General features: G+C 54.4%; 3 protein-coding genes and 1 long non-coding RNA gene across 11 annotated transcripts; 3 read left to right on the forward strand and 1 right to left on the reverse strand.

Annotated features, from left to right (window-relative positions):
• Positions 1-2,033: 2,033 nt before the first annotated feature.
• KXD1 (KxDL motif containing 1) lies at positions 2,034-9,333 on the forward strand. 2 transcript variants are annotated; one of them, XM_042928944.1, is made up of 5 exons: positions 2,034-2,386; positions 4,952-5,073; positions 6,041-6,193; positions 7,777-7,823; positions 8,770-9,333. In XM_042928944.1, the coding sequence occupies exons 1-5, from the start codon at positions 2,336-2,338 to the stop codon at positions 8,997-8,999; spliced, it is 603 nt and encodes a 200-aa protein (XP_042784878.1). In that variant the 5' UTR covers positions 2,034-2,335; the 3' UTR covers positions 9,000-9,333. The 2 variants fall into 2 exon arrangements, with proteins under 2 accessions (XP_042784878.1, XP_042784879.1); XM_042928945.1 differs by lacking the exon at positions 2,034-2,386 and adding an exon at positions 2,537-2,668.
• LOC122214198 lies at positions 6,186-10,724 on the reverse strand. Of its 3 annotated transcripts, XR_006199786.1 has the most exons (4): positions 10,607-10,722; positions 9,430-10,123; positions 6,408-6,542; positions 6,186-6,264 (listed from the first exon to the last, which is right to left on the reverse strand). It is a non-coding gene; the product is annotated as an uncharacterized LOC122214198 (long non-coding RNA). The 3 variants fall into 3 exon arrangements; XR_006199787.1 differs by lacking the exon at positions 6,186-6,264 and having other exon boundaries at positions 6,354-6,542; positions 10,607-10,720; XR_006199785.1 differs by lacking the exons at positions 6,186-6,264; positions 6,408-6,542 and having other exon boundaries at positions 9,426-10,123; positions 10,607-10,724.
• Positions 10,725-10,786: 62 nt separating this feature from the next.
• On the forward strand, positions 10,787-14,026 carry UBA52 (ubiquitin A-52 residue ribosomal protein fusion product 1). 3 transcript variants are annotated; one of them, XM_042928946.1, is made up of 5 exons: positions 10,787-10,893; positions 11,983-12,096; positions 12,368-12,454; positions 13,642-13,744; positions 13,841-14,026. In XM_042928946.1, exons 2-5 carry the CDS (start codon positions 11,994-11,996, stop codon positions 13,932-13,934), a joined length of 387 nt encoding a protein of 128 aa, XP_042784880.1. In that variant the 5' UTR covers positions 10,787-10,893; positions 11,983-11,993; the 3' UTR covers positions 13,935-14,026. The 3 variants fall into 3 exon arrangements, with proteins under 3 accessions (XP_042784880.1, XP_042784882.1, XP_042784881.1); XM_042928948.1 differs by having other exon boundaries at positions 10,798-10,893; positions 11,986-12,096; XM_042928947.1 differs by lacking the exon at positions 10,787-10,893 and adding an exon at positions 10,900-10,988.
• A 1,428-nt stretch (positions 14,027-15,454) lies between these two features.
• On the forward strand, positions 15,455-18,529 carry REX1BD (required for excision 1-B domain containing). 3 transcript variants are annotated; one of them, XM_042927494.1, is made up of 5 exons: positions 15,455-15,908; positions 16,003-16,085; positions 16,445-16,673; positions 17,050-17,186; positions 17,575-17,643. In XM_042927494.1, the coding sequence occupies exons 1-4, from the start codon at positions 15,807-15,809 to the stop codon at positions 17,146-17,148; spliced, it is 513 nt and encodes a 170-aa protein (XP_042783428.1). In that variant the 5' UTR covers positions 15,455-15,806; the 3' UTR covers positions 17,149-17,186; positions 17,575-17,643. The 3 variants fall into 3 exon arrangements, with proteins under 3 accessions (XP_042783428.1, XP_042783426.1, XP_042783427.1); XM_042927492.1 differs by lacking the exon at positions 17,050-17,186 and adding an exon at positions 18,287-18,529 and having other exon boundaries at positions 15,761-15,908; positions 17,575-17,654; XM_042927493.1 differs by lacking the exon at positions 17,050-17,186 and adding an exon at positions 18,287-18,523 and having other exon boundaries at positions 15,762-15,908; positions 16,469-16,673; positions 17,575-17,654.
• The last annotated feature ends 190 nt before the right edge of the window (positions 18,530-18,719 follow it).

Raw genomic sequence — 18,719 nt, forward strand, 5'->3', positions numbered from 1 at the left:
GCACTCTTCAGGTTCCTCCAAGTTTAAGTCTCTCCTCTCTATAGCCCTGCATTATTCTCCTTGGTATTGGCATTGTCTGTGTCAGATACTGTCTCCTTTCATCCTCCAGGGCTAGGCAGGGATTGAATACTCTCTGGATCTCCAGAATATGGGCCACACCCAGAGGAAGTGCCTAGAGGGTTTACTGAACAATTTTTAAAACTGCTGAACTAAATATATAAGAATCCTGATCCTCATTAACTTTTCAGTGAATGAAGGCAGCAGAATGTGGGAGTAAAAAGTTTGCCGTCAGTTTACTGAGGGCTTATGGTGGGCCCAGCCTTATTGTAAGGAAGTAATCTGTATGATTTTACAAGGTTAAGCCATTTGCCCAAGTCCACTCAGCTAGGATGTGACAGAGCTGGAATTAGAACTCAGATATGTCCAAATTCAGGGCTCTAAAAGAGTCTTTTATGTACCCAAAGGCATGTATGTATCTTCCAAGGTTTCAACAACCTTAAGAGGCAGATGCTATGATCACTCACAGTTAACAAACTGAGACCTAGAAAAATTAGATCTATAATGTGTAACAATACACATAAGGCTTCAGTAATTAGCGATTCATGGTTTTCAGTATATTCAAAAGGAGACAGATACAGAAGGAAATATAAATGTGTATGCATTGGTTAGCATATATATCTCCTAACTCTTATTGCTGAGGGGGTCTTTGAGCAATGATACTCCAATAGCAGTGAGCACACACCTAGCACCCAGATCTTGGTTTCTCAATACGATTCTTCAAGAAAAGGAACCAGGATCCCTAGAGAAATGGCATGGAACATTTTGTAGTACTAAAGTAAGGAAGTGCTCAGCTTTAGAAAGATGGAGACGTTAAAAGGACATAGAAGTTACGAAGGAGCAGCAAAGTAAATAATAGAAATTAATTATAGGGGCACCTGGCTGGCTCAGTCAGTAGAGCATGTGACTCTTGATCTCAGCGTCATGAGTTCAAGTCCCACATTGGGTGTGTGCCTACTTAAAAAAAAAAAAAAAAAAAGAAAGAAAGAAAAAAGAAATTAATTGTAACCCACAGAATAGAATAAATAGTCATGAGTTCATGGTGATATAAATACATGAATAAATGGGGGTGCCTGGCTGGCTCAGTTGGTGGAGCATGTGACTCTTGAGCTCGGGGTTGTAAGTTCAAGCCCTGTGTTGGGTGTGGAGATTACTTAAAAATAAAATCTTTAAAAAAAAATTTTTTTTAAACATTTATTCATTTTAGAGAGAGCCTGAGCAGGGGGAGGGGCAGAGAGAGAGGAAGACACAGAATTTGAAGCAGGCTCCAGGCTCTGAGCTGTCAGCACATAGCCTGATGCTAGGCTCGAACTCATGAGCCCTGAGATCATAACCTGAGCTGAAGTCGGACACAACCTACTGAGCAATCCAGGCGCCCCTAAAATCTTTTTTTTTTAAGTTTAGCTATTTACCTTGAGAGAGAAAGAGAGGCAGAGAGAGGAGAGAGAGTATCCCAAGCAGGCTGTGCACTGTCAGGGCAGAGCCCTATGTGGGGCCTGAACTCACCAACTGCAAGATCATGACCCGAACTTAAGTCAAGAGTCAGATGCCTAACCAACTGAGCCACCCAGGCGCCGCCCCCCCCCCCCCAAATAATAAATACATAAATACTTGAATAAGTGCATAACTAGTGAAGAATGGACAGCTCTTGTTTACAATAGAATTCCAAATAATAATTAAACTAGTAAGTAGAAAATAACCATAGTAATTGTTGCTGGCAAGAGCCATGGATGGGTGCAAAAACGAGTGGGTGAAAATATATTAAATAAAAAAAAAAAGCGCTAGGGTATTTGCGCCATGTATCTCCCCGTAAGATACTTATTGCAAAGAGAAAAATGGTAACTTGACAGTTGAGGAACTGACAGACATTGCTTAAGCAAGTAAGCAAAGTCAACATCACCAGTAGTGAGACACATCAATATCCTGTGACGCCAGACATGACGCATCGAGACGGCTATAACATCGCTTCTGCGGGAATCCTGCCCAAAGTGAGAAACTTCAGTCTAATTATGAGGAAATATTGGACAAACCCATATTGATGAGTAGTCTAGAAAACCAGCACTCTTCAAAAATACTAAGGTCATACATGATTAGGAAAGACTGAGGAAGTGTCCCAGAGTGAAGACTAAGGAGATACACTTAAACATAATGCGGGATCCTGGACCAGAAAAAGGTCACCAAAAGCAGAGCAGGGATTTTTGAACTGGATGAATCTGATTTCCCACCTAGGAAGCAGGATGCCTGGGTCTGGGTCAACTACAGGCCACTTGAGCATCGCATGACTTTGAGGGAGTCCCTGCCGCTCAACTTCAGTCTCAACATCTACAAAGTAGGACGCCTTTTAGACACCCCCAACCCCTTCCGGCTGCTGGGCATCTCGGGCCTTGGAAACTACGCAGGCGTCAGAGGGACGGCTTGATTGGCTATTCGTTGTGACGCACTTGCTAACTGTAGCAGCGCCTAAGCCCCACCCCTTCCTGCCGTGACTCCTAGCACGCATATCGGCTCCGGGCACGTCGCCTATACGCGCGGTTGCACGCGTGTTGCGTGGTGACGTCGTGGCGGCACGGGCGCCATCCCGGAAGCGCGAGCAAGGCCGCCAGATGTGCAGGTGCTGCTGCCACCGACGCCGGGGCCGAGTTCGGGGTGGGGCTGGGAATGCCGGGGCCGCTGGGGAGCCGGGCCGGGTCGGGCGCGGCCCCCGGGCTGTTGCGGGGTGGGGCGCGCCGCTGGCCACATCTGGGCACTCCCCCTGCCTACAGGCCTCAGTTTCCCCGTCCGCGCAATGTGTGCGCCGGCGGCGCCACGGGCCGATTCCGGAGCCAGGGCGCCGGAGCCGGGGCTGCTTGTGTTCAGCCTGCAGTGTCACCCGGAACCGGGCGTTGCAGTCTTTGGGCCTCAGTTTCCCCGCTTTGCAGGGGCGGGGCGTGAGGGGATAGGCGAGTCCCGCCTCTCTCGCGGGTTTTGCTAAGCTTGGGCCGCCAAATTAAATTCTGTTAAATACTGGGTGGAATTCGTGGCTCTTCCGCCTTGCCGTGTGACCTTGGGTAACTGAGCCAACCCCTGTGAGCCTTAGTTGCCCTTGGAGATGATAGTGTTTGCTTCGTAGGGATGATTGGGGATAAAATGAAGTGCTGTACAAGTGTTGGCTCCTGTTCTTGGAAGGACCAGGGAGCCCCTTACTACAATGCTGATTCCCTGGCCCCGCCCTAGGACTTCATACTCCCCATGGAGAAGCAGCCTGCTCCGAACCCCAGCTCGTTATCACTATCACAGACAGCGCTGTGAGATTCTGATTCTTTATTACTCCCATTGTCTGGATGAGAAAACTCAGGGAGGTGCGGTGACCCTCCCAAGGTCACACAGCCTCCTTTTCTGCGTATTTCCCTCATAAGTAATATTTGGAGCAGAGACCAGAGCCCGTGCTAGGTCATTTCTACTCTGTTTGTGGGCCAGACTAGCTGTTAGGGAAGTTTTCCTGAGGCAGGGGAGCGTGCCTTGAATCAGCCCTCACGTCTGGGAGCCAGAGACTGGAAAGAGCCCCTTGAAGCAGAACCATTTTACACAGGTCCAAATCTTGTGCCCTGCCAAGCACTAGCTGTGGGCTTCCTGCCACACGATTCTGCCCTTTGGGCCCAAGTGTCCTCATTATACACATTTCTGAGGGTTTTTTTTTTTTTTCCTGGAAAAATTCAGAAGTCTGGTAGTAGTCAGTTACTGTAAGAAGCCGCTGTCCTGGCAGAGGTGGATACTGAACATCCGTTCAGATTCACACTCGTGGGTCCTGCAGACTGGGCATCTGAATTGTGACTCGGGTTTACAGAGTATGTGACAATGGTCCAGTTTCTCAGTTTCTGAGTCTCCGTTTTCCTAATATGTAAGTAAGGGTAACAGTTCCCGGTGTATAAAGTTAGTGCATTGGTTAGCATACAGTAAGTGCTCAATAAAGAGGAGAGTGGATTAAGGGCTCTGAAAGCCCTTTGTGATTCTGCATGTGAATCTCAACCAATTGCAAATGGGCCTTTCTGTCAGCAGTTAAATACGTGGACCCCAGAGCCAAGCTATGTCAAGATTCTGGGTTTTACCTGACACCCTCGCCCCTGAGGGTGAGTGCCGAACCTGTGGCCCTTCCTGCCCTGGCAGGGTCCAGGAGGCCCCCCACCTGCCATGATGGTCATCTACCTAGCCACACAGCCATCTGGGTTGCTGGGGCCCGTAGCCTGGCTGAAATTCTTGGCTTGAATTTGCTAATAAAACCCTAGAGTCAGAGCGGAGTTTGAAAGCCTCTGGTTGCCTCCACCAAGCTAAGTTCTGGTGACCCCTTGCTGTGAACCGGTTTCTGGGCTGGGCTCTGGAGGCCTTTGCTCTCTTGAAGCTGACATTGCTTTGGTAGCGACGGACAAAAAAGTCAAATGATTACTAAGATAATTTCAGGAGGAGATGAGTCGATGAATAAAATAAGGCAAAGTGCTTATAAAAGCGATCAGAGTCGAGAGGAGGGGCAGTCATCACGGGAGAAAAGATACTGGAGGTGGTGATGATTTGAGGGGGCAGTCATGTATGTGAGGACGGCAGGTGCAAAAGCCCTATGGTGGGATGAGCAAAGTTGGGGGGATGTAGGAAGAGGCTGGCAAATCTATGCAGGCGGAAGGTGGCCGTGGCCTTGGGCACGTGGAGAGTGGGGGCCACAGAGGTCGGTGGGTGATGGGATTCTGATGTGCTTGGGTGCAATTTACAAATATGTCCTCCCAACACCCCTGGATTCTCAGGATGACAAAGCTGAGGCTCAGGTGGCATGACCAACTCGTGGCCCGCGTTCCCAGCCCCTCCTTTCTGTCCCAGCAACCCCACGGCCTAGTGCAGACTGAAGACTCTTTCGCCTTGCCTGTTTTAGGCAGCGGAGGAGGAGGAAGAGATGGACCCCCCGGACTCGGCCTCGAGGGTCTTCTGCAGCCGCATCCTAAGCATGGTGAATACAGACGACGTCAATGCTATCATCCTGGCTCAGAAGAACATGTGAGTGGTAGCCAAGGGCTGTGGGCCCCAGGCGTGGGAAGGAATCCACTCGCTGGCCAGCATTCTTGCCCTGTCTGCCCTTACCCTGGGCCCACACTGGTGATAAAATGAAGGAAATGAGCAAATCTGCCGACTGGCTCCAAAGTAAATTCCTTCCTGGCCTGGAGGCGAGGCCTTGGCACAGGAAGCAAGGCTTTGGGATGGTTTCGCAGCTGTGGATGGCTTGGCAGGGGCTGTAGCAGCTCCTATCCCAAGGCCCGGGGTGGGCTGTTGGGGGAATAGGAAGGGGCTGCGGGAGGGGATTTAAGGAAGCCAGTGAGCTAATCTCCTGTTGGGAATCTAGTCTCTCACAACCCAGGCTGTCTCTGCAGAGGACCTGTGGTCTTTCGGAGGGGCTGTCAACACCTTTGCCCTCCTTAAGGGCTTGGCACTGTGACCACTGTGACTGATTCCAGCCTGCTCTGTGGGGAAGAGAGGCTTACACAATCTTGGGATGGAAGCACAGCCTCCTGTGGCTTTATTTTTGTGTATTTAAGCCAAAGGCTCTTCCTTCCATTTATGACACAGCAGCGACCTGATACCCTTCCATTTCTCTCCACCTGTGACAGGGGTACTGGGTTTGTCTGGGTCAGATTTAGGCCTGGCCTGGTGAACTCCCAGAATGAGGGGAGACAAAACCAGACACACACCATGGCCCCATGGTGTCAGGGCTGGGCCAGAGGAATAACCTGGGTCTAGGGACTCAGGGGAGTCAGAGTCTGCTTGAGGGAGGGTTTATACATGAGAAGGATGTACTTGGGTAGGGTTTTGAAGGTTGAGTAGGAGTTCGCTAGATGGCTCAAACAGCAGGTAGAGTTCTACATGGCAAGGAAACAACACATGCAAAGGTCATGAAGCAGGAAAGGGCCTAGCACGATCAGTTTGTAGGGCATGGTTTGCAGGGCTGGTGCCTTCTCTTTGCTGCCAGGCTGGACCGCTTTGAGAAGACCAATGAGATGCTGTTGAATTTCAACAACCTGTCAAGCGCCCGCCTGCAGCAAATGAGCGAGCGCTTCCTGCACCACACAAGGACCCTGGTGGAGATGAAGCGGGACCTGGACAGCATCTTCCGCAGGATCAGGTGGGTCCCCAGCCTCTCCAGCTTCTGCCTCCCCCTCAGGTTTCTCCCCTCTTCAATGAGGATCATCCACTCTGCAAAACAGAGATTCTGCTAATTTGTTCTCTGAGGCTTCATCGCTCACTTAGCGTCTGAGAAGATCTGAAGTTTGGGATAAAAAATCTTGAAGTTTCTGGATTTAGATTTTATTTTTATGTCAATAACTGCAACGTAGTACCAGATGCAGGATGCAAAAGGCAGGCAAGTGCAGACAGTGAAAGGCAAGTCTCTGGTCCTCCAGCCCCCGGCCCAGGTCTTCTCTCGAAAGGCATCTGACGTTGCCAGTTTTGGTGGGTCTTTTCTGAGCTGTTTTCTGTGAGGACAGAGAAGAATGACGTTCAGGTCCCTAAGCACGTAGAATGCTCAGTGCAGCACCCGGAGCCTGCATCACTGTGGCCACATGCCTGGGCCTGGAACTAGCCAGAGCTGCAGCTGTATTTCCAGCTGACAGCACCACTTACTCTGTCCTGGGGGCAGCCCCACCCACTGGCAGACTCAGGAACAGAAGATCATGAGACAGGCCAATTAAATCCCGTATAAAAACACATATTTTCTGAGGTGTCTCATCAGGCTGGTTGCCCAGGCGTGGTTTTGGGGGTGAGCAGGAACCCCAAGTGTTGGCCTCTTTTGTGCATATCTGTATCACCCAGGAAGGGGATAGTTGTGTCTGCCCAGTTGCCTCGTGGGTGGGGACCCAGCAACGGTGGTGCTTCTGGTGGGGACTGGGTCACCACAGTCAAGGATGAGACTCCACCCCCCGAAGACCCCTTTGTTATTCTTTGTAAAGGTGACTTCATTACTTTTTTTTTTTTAATGCTTATTTATTTTTGACAGACAGAGCATGAGCGGGGGAGGGGCAGAGAGAGAGAGGGAGGCACAGAATCCGAAGCAGCCTCCAGGCTCTGAGCTGTCAGCACAGAGCCACATGCGGGGCTCGAACCCACGAACCGTGAGATCATGACCTGAGCCGAAGCTGGGCTCTCAACCGACTGAGCCACCCAGGCGCCCCGGTGACTTCATTACTGTAGGAAGAAAGGCAAAACAGCTGATTAAAAATGAAGGAGGCGTTTCTCTGTGAACGTCAGTTCAATGTCTGCAAGTACTCAGTGTCTGGGGTGCGCATAATCACTCCTGGCCCCCACACAGACACTGTCATCCTAGTGGTGGGGGACAGGATGGGACAAGTCACCCAGAGGAGCGACAGCTGAGGAAGGGGTGAGGAAGCCTCCTGGAGGGTTATCTGGGCAGGGAAGGATAAGACCTAAGAAAGGCATTGCAGATAGAGGGCCTAGCCAGACCCAGCACGGAGGACACGCACAAGCTCTTGACAGCTGAGCAGCTGCCATCTATCCTAGGGCTGGGAGGTCCGCAGGGCTGAGCACATGGGCCTCCTTCCAGCCCGGGAGCAGAGTGACAAGCAGGAAAGGGTTGGGGGGGCGTTCCCATCCCCCACCCATCTGCAACTGCAGCAAGGGTTCCTGGCGTGCACCAGGCCCAGCCTGTCCGCTTGGCAGGTTCAGCCCTGTATGCCTTCCCTTCCCCTGCAGGACGCTGAAAGGGAAGCTGGCCAGGCAGCACCCGGAGGCCTTCAGCCGTAAGTGTCACCCAGGGCTCCTGTGCCCCACGTCTGGCCTCTGCACCCACGGATGCCAGCACCCTCACCCCAGGTCTGGCTTCTGGAAGGTCACCTCAGGGGCTGACACTGAGCCCAGGTCCTGGTGGGCTGCAGATCTAGAGAGACTTGGAGCAGGGGGCAGGGGCATGGGTGCTTGGCTGGTCTTGGCAATCTGTAGAGCAGGTGCTGGGACTAGGATCCCCTCCCTGGGGGAGGTTACGCAGGGGAATGTGGGTAAGAACAATGACAGTCCTTGCCCAAGTGGATGTAGTGTAGCTCTATGAGCTAGGCTCTTACCTGCAACCACCCATGAGAGTGGGGGCTGTGAGTATCCCATTTCATACAGGGGGAAACTGTAGCCCTAAGGAGCAGTGACTCTCAGAGGAAGTGCAGCACCCCCTATGCTGACTCTCAGTTTACCCCCTCTGCCAAACGGGCCAACATCTCCCTACCTCAGGGCTGCTGACAACCATAGGCACAAAGGCAGTGCTGTCGGGTACTTGATTGCCTTAGTCAGTAGAGCATGCGGCTCTCGATCTTGGGGTTTGAATTCAAGCCCCCTGTTGAATGTAGTGCTTACTTCAAAAACAACAAAACCCAAACAAGGCAATGCTATCATCAGGCCTGCTTTGTTTATAGAGCAGAATGCTGAGGCAAGGGTAGTGAGAGGCTTGGCCCTGGCAACACAGTCAAGAGGGCAGAGCTAGGCTCAGGCCTGTGTTGGCCTGACTCCCGAGAACCTGGGTCCTTATACCCTGAAGGGAAACCTCTCCTCTGCCTGGGCCTCAGTTTCCTCCTCTGTAAAATGGGCCAAGTTAGGCCCCACGGGGTGGCAGGGGAGCTCTTAGGGGTCATAGGCCCAGTGAATCCCTCATCACGGTGCCCGCCACAGTGACTAAGCCAACTCCTGGCCTCCTTCCCCCAGACATCCCAGAAGCATCCCTCCTGGAGGACGAGGATGAAGATCCCATACCACCCAGCACCACGACCACCATTGCCACCTCAGAACAGAGCACGGGCTCATGTGACACCAGCCCTGACACTGTCTCACCCTCCCTCAGTCCTGGCTTCGAGGACCTTTCCCATGTCCGGTGCAGCTCTCCTGCCATCAATGGCCGCAGCCAGACGGACGATGAGGAGACACCGGGGGAGTAACCCTACTCCCTGGCGCCCCGAGGGGTCTCAGGGAAGTGGCAGCTCTCCCCAGGTGTCTGAGGTGGCAGTAGGTAACCCTGCCTGGAGATCAACAGCTTTGCCACCCTGTTCTGTCCCCCAGGGCTCCTGGGGGACAAGACTCCCTCCAGGGGTGTGGAGTTCCTGGGGGGGTCTATCATTCCCAATTCCTCCTCACTGAGAACATCTGTCTTCTGCAGACCCCTCTGCCAGGCCAGGGGATGACCAGCTCAGCTGGAGTTATGGGCTAGGCATAAGGGAGCTTTTCCAGAGCCAGCCTTGAGGTCTGCTCTAAACATTTAAAGGCTCCCAGAGACCAGAAGGCCCCTGCCCCGATGCCCTGGTCAAGACCACCTCAAAGTGGATCGGCACTGTCATGTCTGAGTTCACCCCAACCCATCCCTGTACCTACTAATTCTGGTCTCCCTGCCCTTTCCTCCAACAAAAGTATTGAATGCTGTCTCCAGTTGGTATGTCAAGGAGGCTTCTGAGACAGTTGTAGAAGGCTCAAGATGGAGGCGGGCCATTCAGCTGCAAGCCTGATGAGGTCTGTGTTTCTCTGGCCAGAGGTGTGAACCCTCAGGGCCCAGCAGGCCTCTCCCAGGACCTCCATGGAGCAAGCTGAGCCACCTTGGAAAACAGAGTTAAATGGAATATTTTTGTACCCGATGTTTACAGATGCTGTTGGGAAGTTATCAATAAAAAGACTCTGTTACTAAAAAGGGAAGGGTGTACTTAGCTGTGGCTTCCTTCCATCCTTGGGCCCAGGATGCCATAAGGGGGATAAGTGCAGGACGTGAGACAGGAGGGGTATATGGACGGCCAGGCACCACTGAGGTAGAGACGTGGCTGCTCTTGGTGGTCGTCTCCAGTGGTAGCAACCGTAATAACCCAAGTTCCTATCACTACCTATGTACTCAAACGTGCCGGTTCCCTTATCTCTGAGTAACTTCTCCAGATCGGTCTCAGGATGGACTCCTCAGGGAGGCAGGCCGGGTCCCTTTCCCCATTAGACACTGTGTAGAGTTCCCTGTAGAGTTCTTTTAAGCACTTAAAAATTACATTATTAAAGACATCTTCCTAGATCCAAGAGTGTGTGCTTTTGCCTGTTAATAGGGGGCGCTGGTAAGTGTTCAAGGAAATAAAGAGGAACCCTGCCAAACCTACACGCAACTTCTCAGCCCTCACCCTTCCCGTTCCTGGCACTGTTTAGCCATCCACGACTCCTTGGTCCTATCAGAAGTCCTCTTTGGCCCCAAACTGACCCTGGGTGGCACCCCATTTTGAGTGAGGGCATCAGCTTCACCTTCCCTCACTGCTCTGATAGGCGCCGCCTTGAAATTCCTCCAGGCACAGCGGCTAGAAAGTTTTCAAATATCTAACTCCCTGGTGATAGGTGGCTCCCGAGGGTTCGGGCACGTCCCACCCCTGTGCCGCCTACCACCTTCCCGTCCTGAGCCCTGAGTCCCGGACCCGTTGACCCTCTGCCTAATTCCTTCGCTTTAGCACAAATTGTCTCCTCTACTCTTGTCAACAAGCATTCCCCGAGTGACCGTTACGGTGCAGTTTTTAGCCAACTGAGAGACAACCTGGAAAGGTGAGGCCGTCCCCTCACGTGCCCTGGAGGACAGGGGAATGCACCCGGAAGCGGGTGGGTGACACTCGCCCACGGGGGCTGCGGCTTCGTTAGCCAGCACCCAATACGGCGGCGGGGCGGGGCCGGGGGTGGGGTACGATGCGCGGCGCGGATTGTGACGCAAGCGCGCAGCGTGCTCGGTGCGCAGGCGCTCTCGGCGGCAAATCGGCGGTTTCCGGTCCGTCGCCCTCTTTCTCTTCAACGAGGTTCCCGAGCGGTTTGGTGGCAGCGGCGTTGCGGGTTCGCTCCAGACCGGGGTCGGGCGGGAGGCTGTGGGAGGCCGCGGGCGTCCCGGTGGCGGAAGGGACAGCCCGGAACCCGTCCACGCGGGCCAGGTTCGGCAGGGCGGCCGGGTCGGCTAAGTTGGGCGCGTGGAGCCGAGGTTCCCAGGCGGGACTGGGCCCCGGGTGGCGAACGGGTCTTTGGGAGAGGAGCCTATGCGCCCCTCCGGCCCAAGCTATCCCAGGAGGCCTGGGGGCGCGGATGAACTTTCTGGGCAAGGGGGAGGGGGTACTAAGCGCAAGTTTTGTTTTTTTGGTTTTTTTTTTTTTTTTTGGTGTCCCACAATGCGCCAAACCTTTTGAAAATATTAAGTCCTTTCCCCCTCCCACAGGGTGATTCACTACTTGCCTTCTCTCATATATCTGTAAGGAGAGGGTGGTAGCATCCTCCTTATAAGGTTTTTTTTTTTGGGGGGGGGGGGAGATGAAATATGTGTAAATAAGTACCTGGCACGTGCTTGGCAGGCACTGTTTATGGGTTGGAGCAAAGGCAAGAAGTGTGGGCGAGTTTGGGTATAACTTCGAGGGAAGCCAGGGTGTCGGATGTCTGAGCTTGGAGTTGGAGAGAACTGCCACCGAGGAAAGTGTGTGGGAGGAGCGGCTGCCAAAACGGGATTCCCATTCCCTTGCAGGAAGGGCTGCTTGTGGAGCAAATGTGGCTTACAGAGGGGTAGGGAAGGGAGGGAGGATGGGACCTCCCGGCCACCCTGGAAGAAAACGTGCCTGACCAAATGGTGCCCCGGCTACGTACTTCTCATTCCATCTTCAAAGTTGCCAGAATTTCATTTGCTGGGCCCAAGGAGGATAACCACTGTCTTTGCTCCCATGAAGCACACTTTGCCACAGGGGTCCAGGGGTAAGGTGCGGAAAGCACAGTCCTTGATTATAGGATATTTGGGCTGTAGCCTCAGAGAGGTGGAAGGAAACAGGCGCTGGGATGGGCCAGGACTTGTGGTTGATACTGGCATGGGGCTGGCCAGCCCCTGAGCTCAAGCTGCTCAGACCTGCAGTTCTTAACCTCTTCATCCTATTCCTCCCCACCCTCCAGCAGTCGCAGAGATGCAGATCTTTGTGAAGACCCTAACGGGCAAGACCATCACCCTCGAGGTTGAGCCCAGTGACACCATTGAGAATGTCAAAGCCAAAATCCAAGACAAGGAGGGTGAGTTGAGCGGAGTCCAGAGGTTCTGTTCAGCAGCAATCCCTCTCGGCCCGGAGGAGACACCGTTATGGGCAGGATGGGTGCTGGGCTTGTATAGACCTCAGCCTTGGCCAGTGCTTCCCTTGTGTGATCTTAAGAGGACAGCTTGTTCTCTCCACCTCAGTTTCCCCTTTGATAGGTTGGAGGCTATGCCAGAACACGCCTGCGGGGAGAAGGGAAGCTGCCAGCAATGTGCTTGCCAGAGTCTTAGTCTGAGCTTTCCTCTTCCCAGGCATCCCTCCTGACCAGCAGCGTCTGATTTTCGCGGGCAAACAGCTGGAAGACGGCCGCACTCTGTCAGACTACAACATCCAGAAAGGTACTGGGAGTTGAGTGGCTGGACAGAGGCCCGCGAGGCCTAGAACCAAGGAAGAGGCTTTGCAAGGATGAGGCTTTGATGATCTCATTGGCAGCATCGGGGAGGGTGGGGGGAGGTGATCAGATGGGGCTAGAGGAGTCTTTTATAAAATAATGTTTTCACTGGGGGAAGCATCTCCTGGTCGCCACATAGGTTTCCAGGTGTGGCAGTGGTTTCTCTTGATCATGCTCACCTTTTTTTCTTTAAAAGACTGTTTTGTTTAAAAAGGTGCTAAGAGGGACACCAGTCTGGCTCAGTAGAGCACGCAACTCTTGATCTTTGGGTTGTGAGTTCAAACCCCACATTGGGTGTTGAGATTACTTAAAGATAACATTTTTTTTTTTTTAACGTTTATATTGGAGAGAGAGACCGTGTGAGCAGGCAAAGGGCAGAGAGGGAGACCTAGAATCTGAAGCAGGTTCCAGGCTCTGAGCTGTCCACACAGAGCCCAACATGGGGTTTGAACTCATGAACTGTGAGATCATGACCTGAGTCAAAGTCAGTTGCTTAACTGAGCCACCCAGGCACCCCAAAAATAAAATCTTTTTTTTTATTTCTTATTTTTTTATTTTTTATTTTTGAGAGACAGAGCGTGAGCAGGGGAGGGGCAGAGAGAGAGGGAGACACAGAATCAGAAGCAGGCTTCAGGCTCCGAGCTGTCAGCACAGAGACCGTTGCGGGGCTTGAACCCACGAACCGTGAGATCATGACCTGGGCCAAAGTTGGACGTTTAACCGACTGAGCCACCCAGGCGCCCCCACAAAAATAAAATCTTTAAAAACATGTATAAAAATGTGATAAGAGAAATTTTGTCCCTACCGTAAAGGAATCCTTGTCACTTTCTGTAGCAACTAGATTTAATGTCTCAGCAAAATGAAAGATCATCTTTACATCCCTCACAAGTTACCTTGTCTGTTGAGAACCCCAATGCACATTGTGGTTAGCATATGTTAGTCTCAGACTGCCCAAAGCCTGGGCTGGTGGGAAGTGAGATGGAGGTTGTGTGGGGTGGTCTGGGCCAGTATGTCCATCTACGTATAGAGTACCCAAGGGATTCTCATTTGAGGAAGTTCTGGAGGGCCCTACCCTGCGCCTGAGGTGCTGGGGCCAGGCTTGGTCACTGTCTCTCTCTGACCTTCCCCTCCTAGAGTCCACCCTGCACTTGGTGCTTCGCCTGCGGGGTGGCATCATTGAGCCTTCCCTCCGCCAGCTGGCCCAGAAATACAACTGCGACAAGATGATCTGCCGCAAGTGAGTACTCGCAGGTGGCGGCAGGGGGTGGCTGGCCCCGGTGGGGAGGGCTTGGGTTGGGGTGTGTCCTCACCAGTCTCCCTCATCCTTCTGCAGGTGTTACGCTCGCCTGCACCCCCGTGCAGTCAACTGCCGCAAGAAGAAGTGCGGCCACACCAACAACCTGCGCCCCAAGAAGAAGGTCAAATAAGGCCCCTCCACCGGCTCTTCCTTTGCCTGCAGGACGGCCTCCTGCCCGAGCCCCAAGGCCCTGGGGCCTCAATAAAGTTTCCCTTTCATTGACTGGAGCAGTAACTGGTGTCTGCATGGCTGGTGTGTCCAAGGAGGAGCTGGCTGAGCTGTGGGCATCTCCCGGAGGGACTCCCATCACTTGATTCTGCACAGCCCTCGAGAGTCCCGTGTCCTTTGGGTTTTGATCGTCTCAGCTATAAAATGTGCGGTGGTCCCTGCCCTTCACATCTAACAGGGTTTTTCACAGCCACAGTGCACACGGGTTTCAGTCTCGGCCCTCTGCCGCATACCCTCATGAACCTGCCTGTCTGCATTTTGTCATCCTTAATGGAGACTCCCCCAACCCCCCCAAGCCCAGGCTCTTGCCAGACTGCAGGTCAGCCATGTCACCGCCTGGGCCCTACTCAGACACTCGGATGACTTCATGCCTGTGCCCTGGAGGTGTCCAGGTGTGGGTGGGTAGACAAAAACTGCACCTAGTGTAAAACGTGTTCTCCGTTGGCTGAATATGAGGAGTACCTGGGCCCACCTAAGCCCTCTAACCTCAGTCTTGGAGGGGCAGGCCTTGGTGTTGATAAACCTTGTGCTGATGCTCCTGAGAATCAGGTGAGCTTCGGAGTGCCCTGGACTGGCCCCGGTAAGGCCATGCTTTTATTTGTCTTGAGATGACAGGGGCTTTGTGTCAGGTGACAACCCAGGCCTGGACAGTGACTCAGATCTGGAGTACCAGCTAAAGGCTAATGTCTCTATTGTTTCATGGGTTTCAACCCTGTTAACTGCTGGCCCCTGCTTCCTAGGCTAGGCTACCAACATCTACTTATCCCTGGAGAAAGAAGCTTCCCAAAGCTCAAACAAGGTAGTGTATCCCCAGCAGAAAGCTCCAATGCCTCCTGTGCACTTAAAACGAAGCCCTGCTGGCCTCACCCCTACCCCAGACTCTGGGCCTTTGCACAGGCTCCCTTCAGCTAGCTCCTTTCTGAGGAGTGCACACAGTACCTGCCAGTTTGCCAGATTTGTTAAACAGCTGGGGGCTCCTGGGTGAGTCCGTTGGTTAAGCATCCGACTCTTGGTTTCTGCTCAAGATCTCATGGGTGAGATGAAGCCCCACATGGGGCTCTGGGCTGACAGAGCAGAGCCTACTTGGGATTCTCTCCCTCTCAAGCATTTTTTAATATGCTTTTTTTTTTTTTTAATTTTAACGTTTATTTATTTTTGAGACAGAGAGAGAGCATGAACAGGGGAGGGGCAGAGAGAGAGAGGAAGACACAGAATCTGAAACAGGCTCCAGGCTCTGAGCGGTCAGCACAGAGCCCGACGCAGGGCTTGAACTCACGGACCGTGAGATCCTGACCTGAGCCGAAGTCGGGTGATTAACTGACAGAGCCACCCAGGTGCCCCTCAAGCATTTTTTTTAAAAAGCTGCATTCCAGCCTTTTGGACTCTCCGGTATTGGAACCTCTGATCAAATCCTCATGTCACAGCAATCATAGCAAAAGATCACCTCTTGGGCTCTTTTTATTTGAGTGGGAAATGGGATGGGAGTGTGAAAGACGTTGAGATAAATGTGTACGAACAAACCGAGGGATGGCCTTGTTTACAGAGCTGTACATTCTAGGACAAACACGATAGGAAGCAGGAGCTCGACGGAGACAAACGAGGTGGATGGGGGGTACAGGGCCTAAAACTCTGGTCTTTCCTCCCTTCTTCCTCTGGATCTCCAAGTTTCCGGTTTGGCCGGCCACAGGTTGGGGTGCGGATACCTCCGGGCCTGCAGGGGGCGCCTGGTGCAGCGGAGCGCCCTAATCTTGGGCAGGGCCGGGGCTGCGCAGTCATGATCACTGCCAAGGCCTCGGCGGACTCCGCCGTCCCCTCGGTGCATGGTACTGCGGTGGCCACCGGTGTCCCGGAGCGCGAGGAGCCAGAGTGGCCCTGGGTGAGCCCGGGCCTGAGCAGGAGCAGGCGCGGGGTGGGCGGTGCAGGCTTGGGGGCGCCGGCCTCATGCCCCAGCCATGCCCCCCGCCCCGTAGAAAGATGCCCCGATCCGGGCGCTGGTGCAGCGCATCCACCAGTTGCAGGCTGAGCGCGCGCAGGCCTTCCGCCGGCTGGAGGAGTAAGTGCGGGCGCAGGGGTGGGCAGGGGTCGCAGAGTTCAGCCCCAAGCCAGCTCCGGGGATGGGCGTGCCTGCGGGCGGAGCTGGGTCCCTGAGCGGCTGTGTTGTCAGAGGTGGGGAGGGGTTCGCTGGGGGACCAGATCTTTGCTTTCCCCCGCTGGGACCCAGGGCGCGTCCCCACTGCGCGATGGGCCACTCCGCGTGGCGTCTCTCCCTTCCCCAAGCGCAGGAGTGCGCCCATCTCCGTTTACCCTGCGGGAGTCAGAGAGTGTCCTCCACACTCTGGGGTCCAAGGACCCTTCCTGGGGGACTTTCAGGTGGTCAGTGCGGGTGCAGGGCCTGAGAGCCTGGGGGCGTAGCCTCAGGACCCCCACCTGCCGCAGAGGCCACCTCCAGTACCTGCGAAGCGGCCCGCCCTACGACTTCCCCCGCTACCGGAGCACGGTGCACGAGGTGACCCAGGCCTTCGCCGCCGCCTCGCGGGAGGTGCTGGCGGTGGAGGCCGAGCTGTCTGGGCCCAGAGGGCAGCCGCTGCTCGCGAGCCACGTGCGAAGCCTGCAACAGCTGGAGCAGACGCGCCTGGCAACGGTGAGGCCCCATCCTCGGCCCCTGCCCCCTTCGCCGCGCCTGGTCTGTCGTGGCCCTCTGCACCTCATAGGCGACAGCCAGAATCCGGCCACCCAAACCCCAGCCCCGGCGCCCCTGACCCCACTTCTCCGTGCCCCACCTCAATCCTCCACTAAGGTTTCACTTGGGATTCTCCCGCCCTGGCCCCTCGTAGTCCCAGGACACGCCCACTTCCCCGGAGCCCCAGTGCTGTGCCCAGTGCCCGCCCCCACTACGCTCCTACCCCTTTGGCTATTCCCATAGCCTCAGGTCTGGTCCTCAACCCGGTGCATACTGGGGAGCGTGAATTTCCACAGCAGACACCCTCTTGGGTAACGCTATATATATCCCCGTCTAGGTTCTGGCCCTACTCCTCCCATGGGTTCCAAGACCCCGCCTACTCTACCCCTACAGCCAATCCCGACCGAGACGCACTTCCCAGGCCGAGCCCACGTGAGGCCACGCCCACGTCGCTCTCTAAAGTGGGATTCCCAGGCCACGCTGCTTTAGGAGACCCCAATCCCAGTCTAGGTGTTTGGCCCACTTCCACACGCGTCCTTGGGACTATGAGGTCCTACCTACTCCACCCCTGTCACCAATTCCTGGCTGAGCCTGTGCCGCTATGCCCATGCCACGCCTTCACGCGACCACACCCACATTGCGCCACCCACTAATCTAGGGCCTGCCCACTCGATCCTTCTCGGGGGCCCTTGAAACTGACTCGCAGACTCCGTGCGTGCGAAGCACCACCCGTTGCGAAATCCTGCCATGTCCCCATCCTGTGCTGCCTTTCTGGGTGCTTCAGTGTCTCCCTGCCTGATCTGTGTGGGAGGGCGGGGGGGGGTCCTGCCAGCTGTGACATCCTTCCGGTTGCCCACATCAGGTGGCCCTGCTGCAGCTGATGGGGACGCCAGAGCTGACTGGGCAGGAAGACACCCTGGAGACGCACCAGCTGAAGATGAAGTGAGCGCTTACTCCCAGTGGGCTGGAGGTGTTAGATTTGCACGTGCACCTTCAGGCACCCACTCTCAGCCAGGTGTGCCCCAAGGCTGGCACAGTCATACTGGGCTGACCCTTTGGACCTGCACACAACCCTTAGGGTGTGCACACTGGAGTCCTTACCTGGTGGTTCCCAGACATACAGCACACATTGTCCCGGTGCACACGCCCTACAATTTCACACCAGACTCGCACAGTTCTGGGACACAGTTGGGCACCTCATACATGCCCATCTTGCTCACATGGCTGGACTTAAGAGCTTGGACACGGTTGCCCACCAGACACGGGCCTGCACATTCCTACCTCCAGGCCCCGCAAGCACCCACGAGTGCACACCCACTCAATATCTGCTATGTGACATAGCACAACCTTCTGATGGCACCTGCTCAAGACGGCTTTTTCTCTCTGCCCACTCTCACCCACAGGACCACCCCTTCTCCCAGGCACCCAAATGGTTCTCTCGGCCACCAGTTCTGCCTGGAACTCTGGCGGCGGGCAGGAGGGCCCGGGGCTTGCCACGGCCCCCTAGGAGCTTCGCAGTGGCAGCTAATTCGCCCCATCTGGGTTTTATTTATAGTTCCCATCCACTCTTGTAGGGTAATTAAAACCATGGAAGCGATCAGCGAGGTTCTTCAGGACCTTAGGTTTGATGCAGAATCTGCCGAGTGATGGTGGCTCCCGAGTGACACACCAAGGGATGTGGGAAATGTCCCCAAGCCTACCCCTTGACTGTCAGCTGGCTGGGGTCACGCTCCACCAGGTCGCCGACTGCCCTTGAGTTTGCTGCACCTCCCACAATAAAGAACCCTTCGTCTGTAGCTGCTCCACTGTCTCTGTGTCCTGGGGTGCTGGAGTGGGTGTCCCTGGGGAGGAGGCCCCACGAGGCCAGGGATGGCAGGTATGACTCCCCCCTGCTCCTGGACAGCAGGGCTGGTGTTTTGGATCACACCCTCCAGTGAGTTTAAAACCAGATATTTCACATCCTGGAGACAGAGTCTGAAATTCTGGGAGGCAAAGATTCCAAGCCCA

Source organism: Panthera leo, chromosome A2 (genome assembly GCF_018350215.1).
Source record: "Panthera leo isolate Ple1 chromosome A2, P.leo_Ple1_pat1.1, whole genome shotgun sequence".
NCBI classification, from domain to species: domain Eukaryota; kingdom Metazoa; phylum Chordata; class Mammalia; order Carnivora; family Felidae; genus Panthera; species Panthera leo.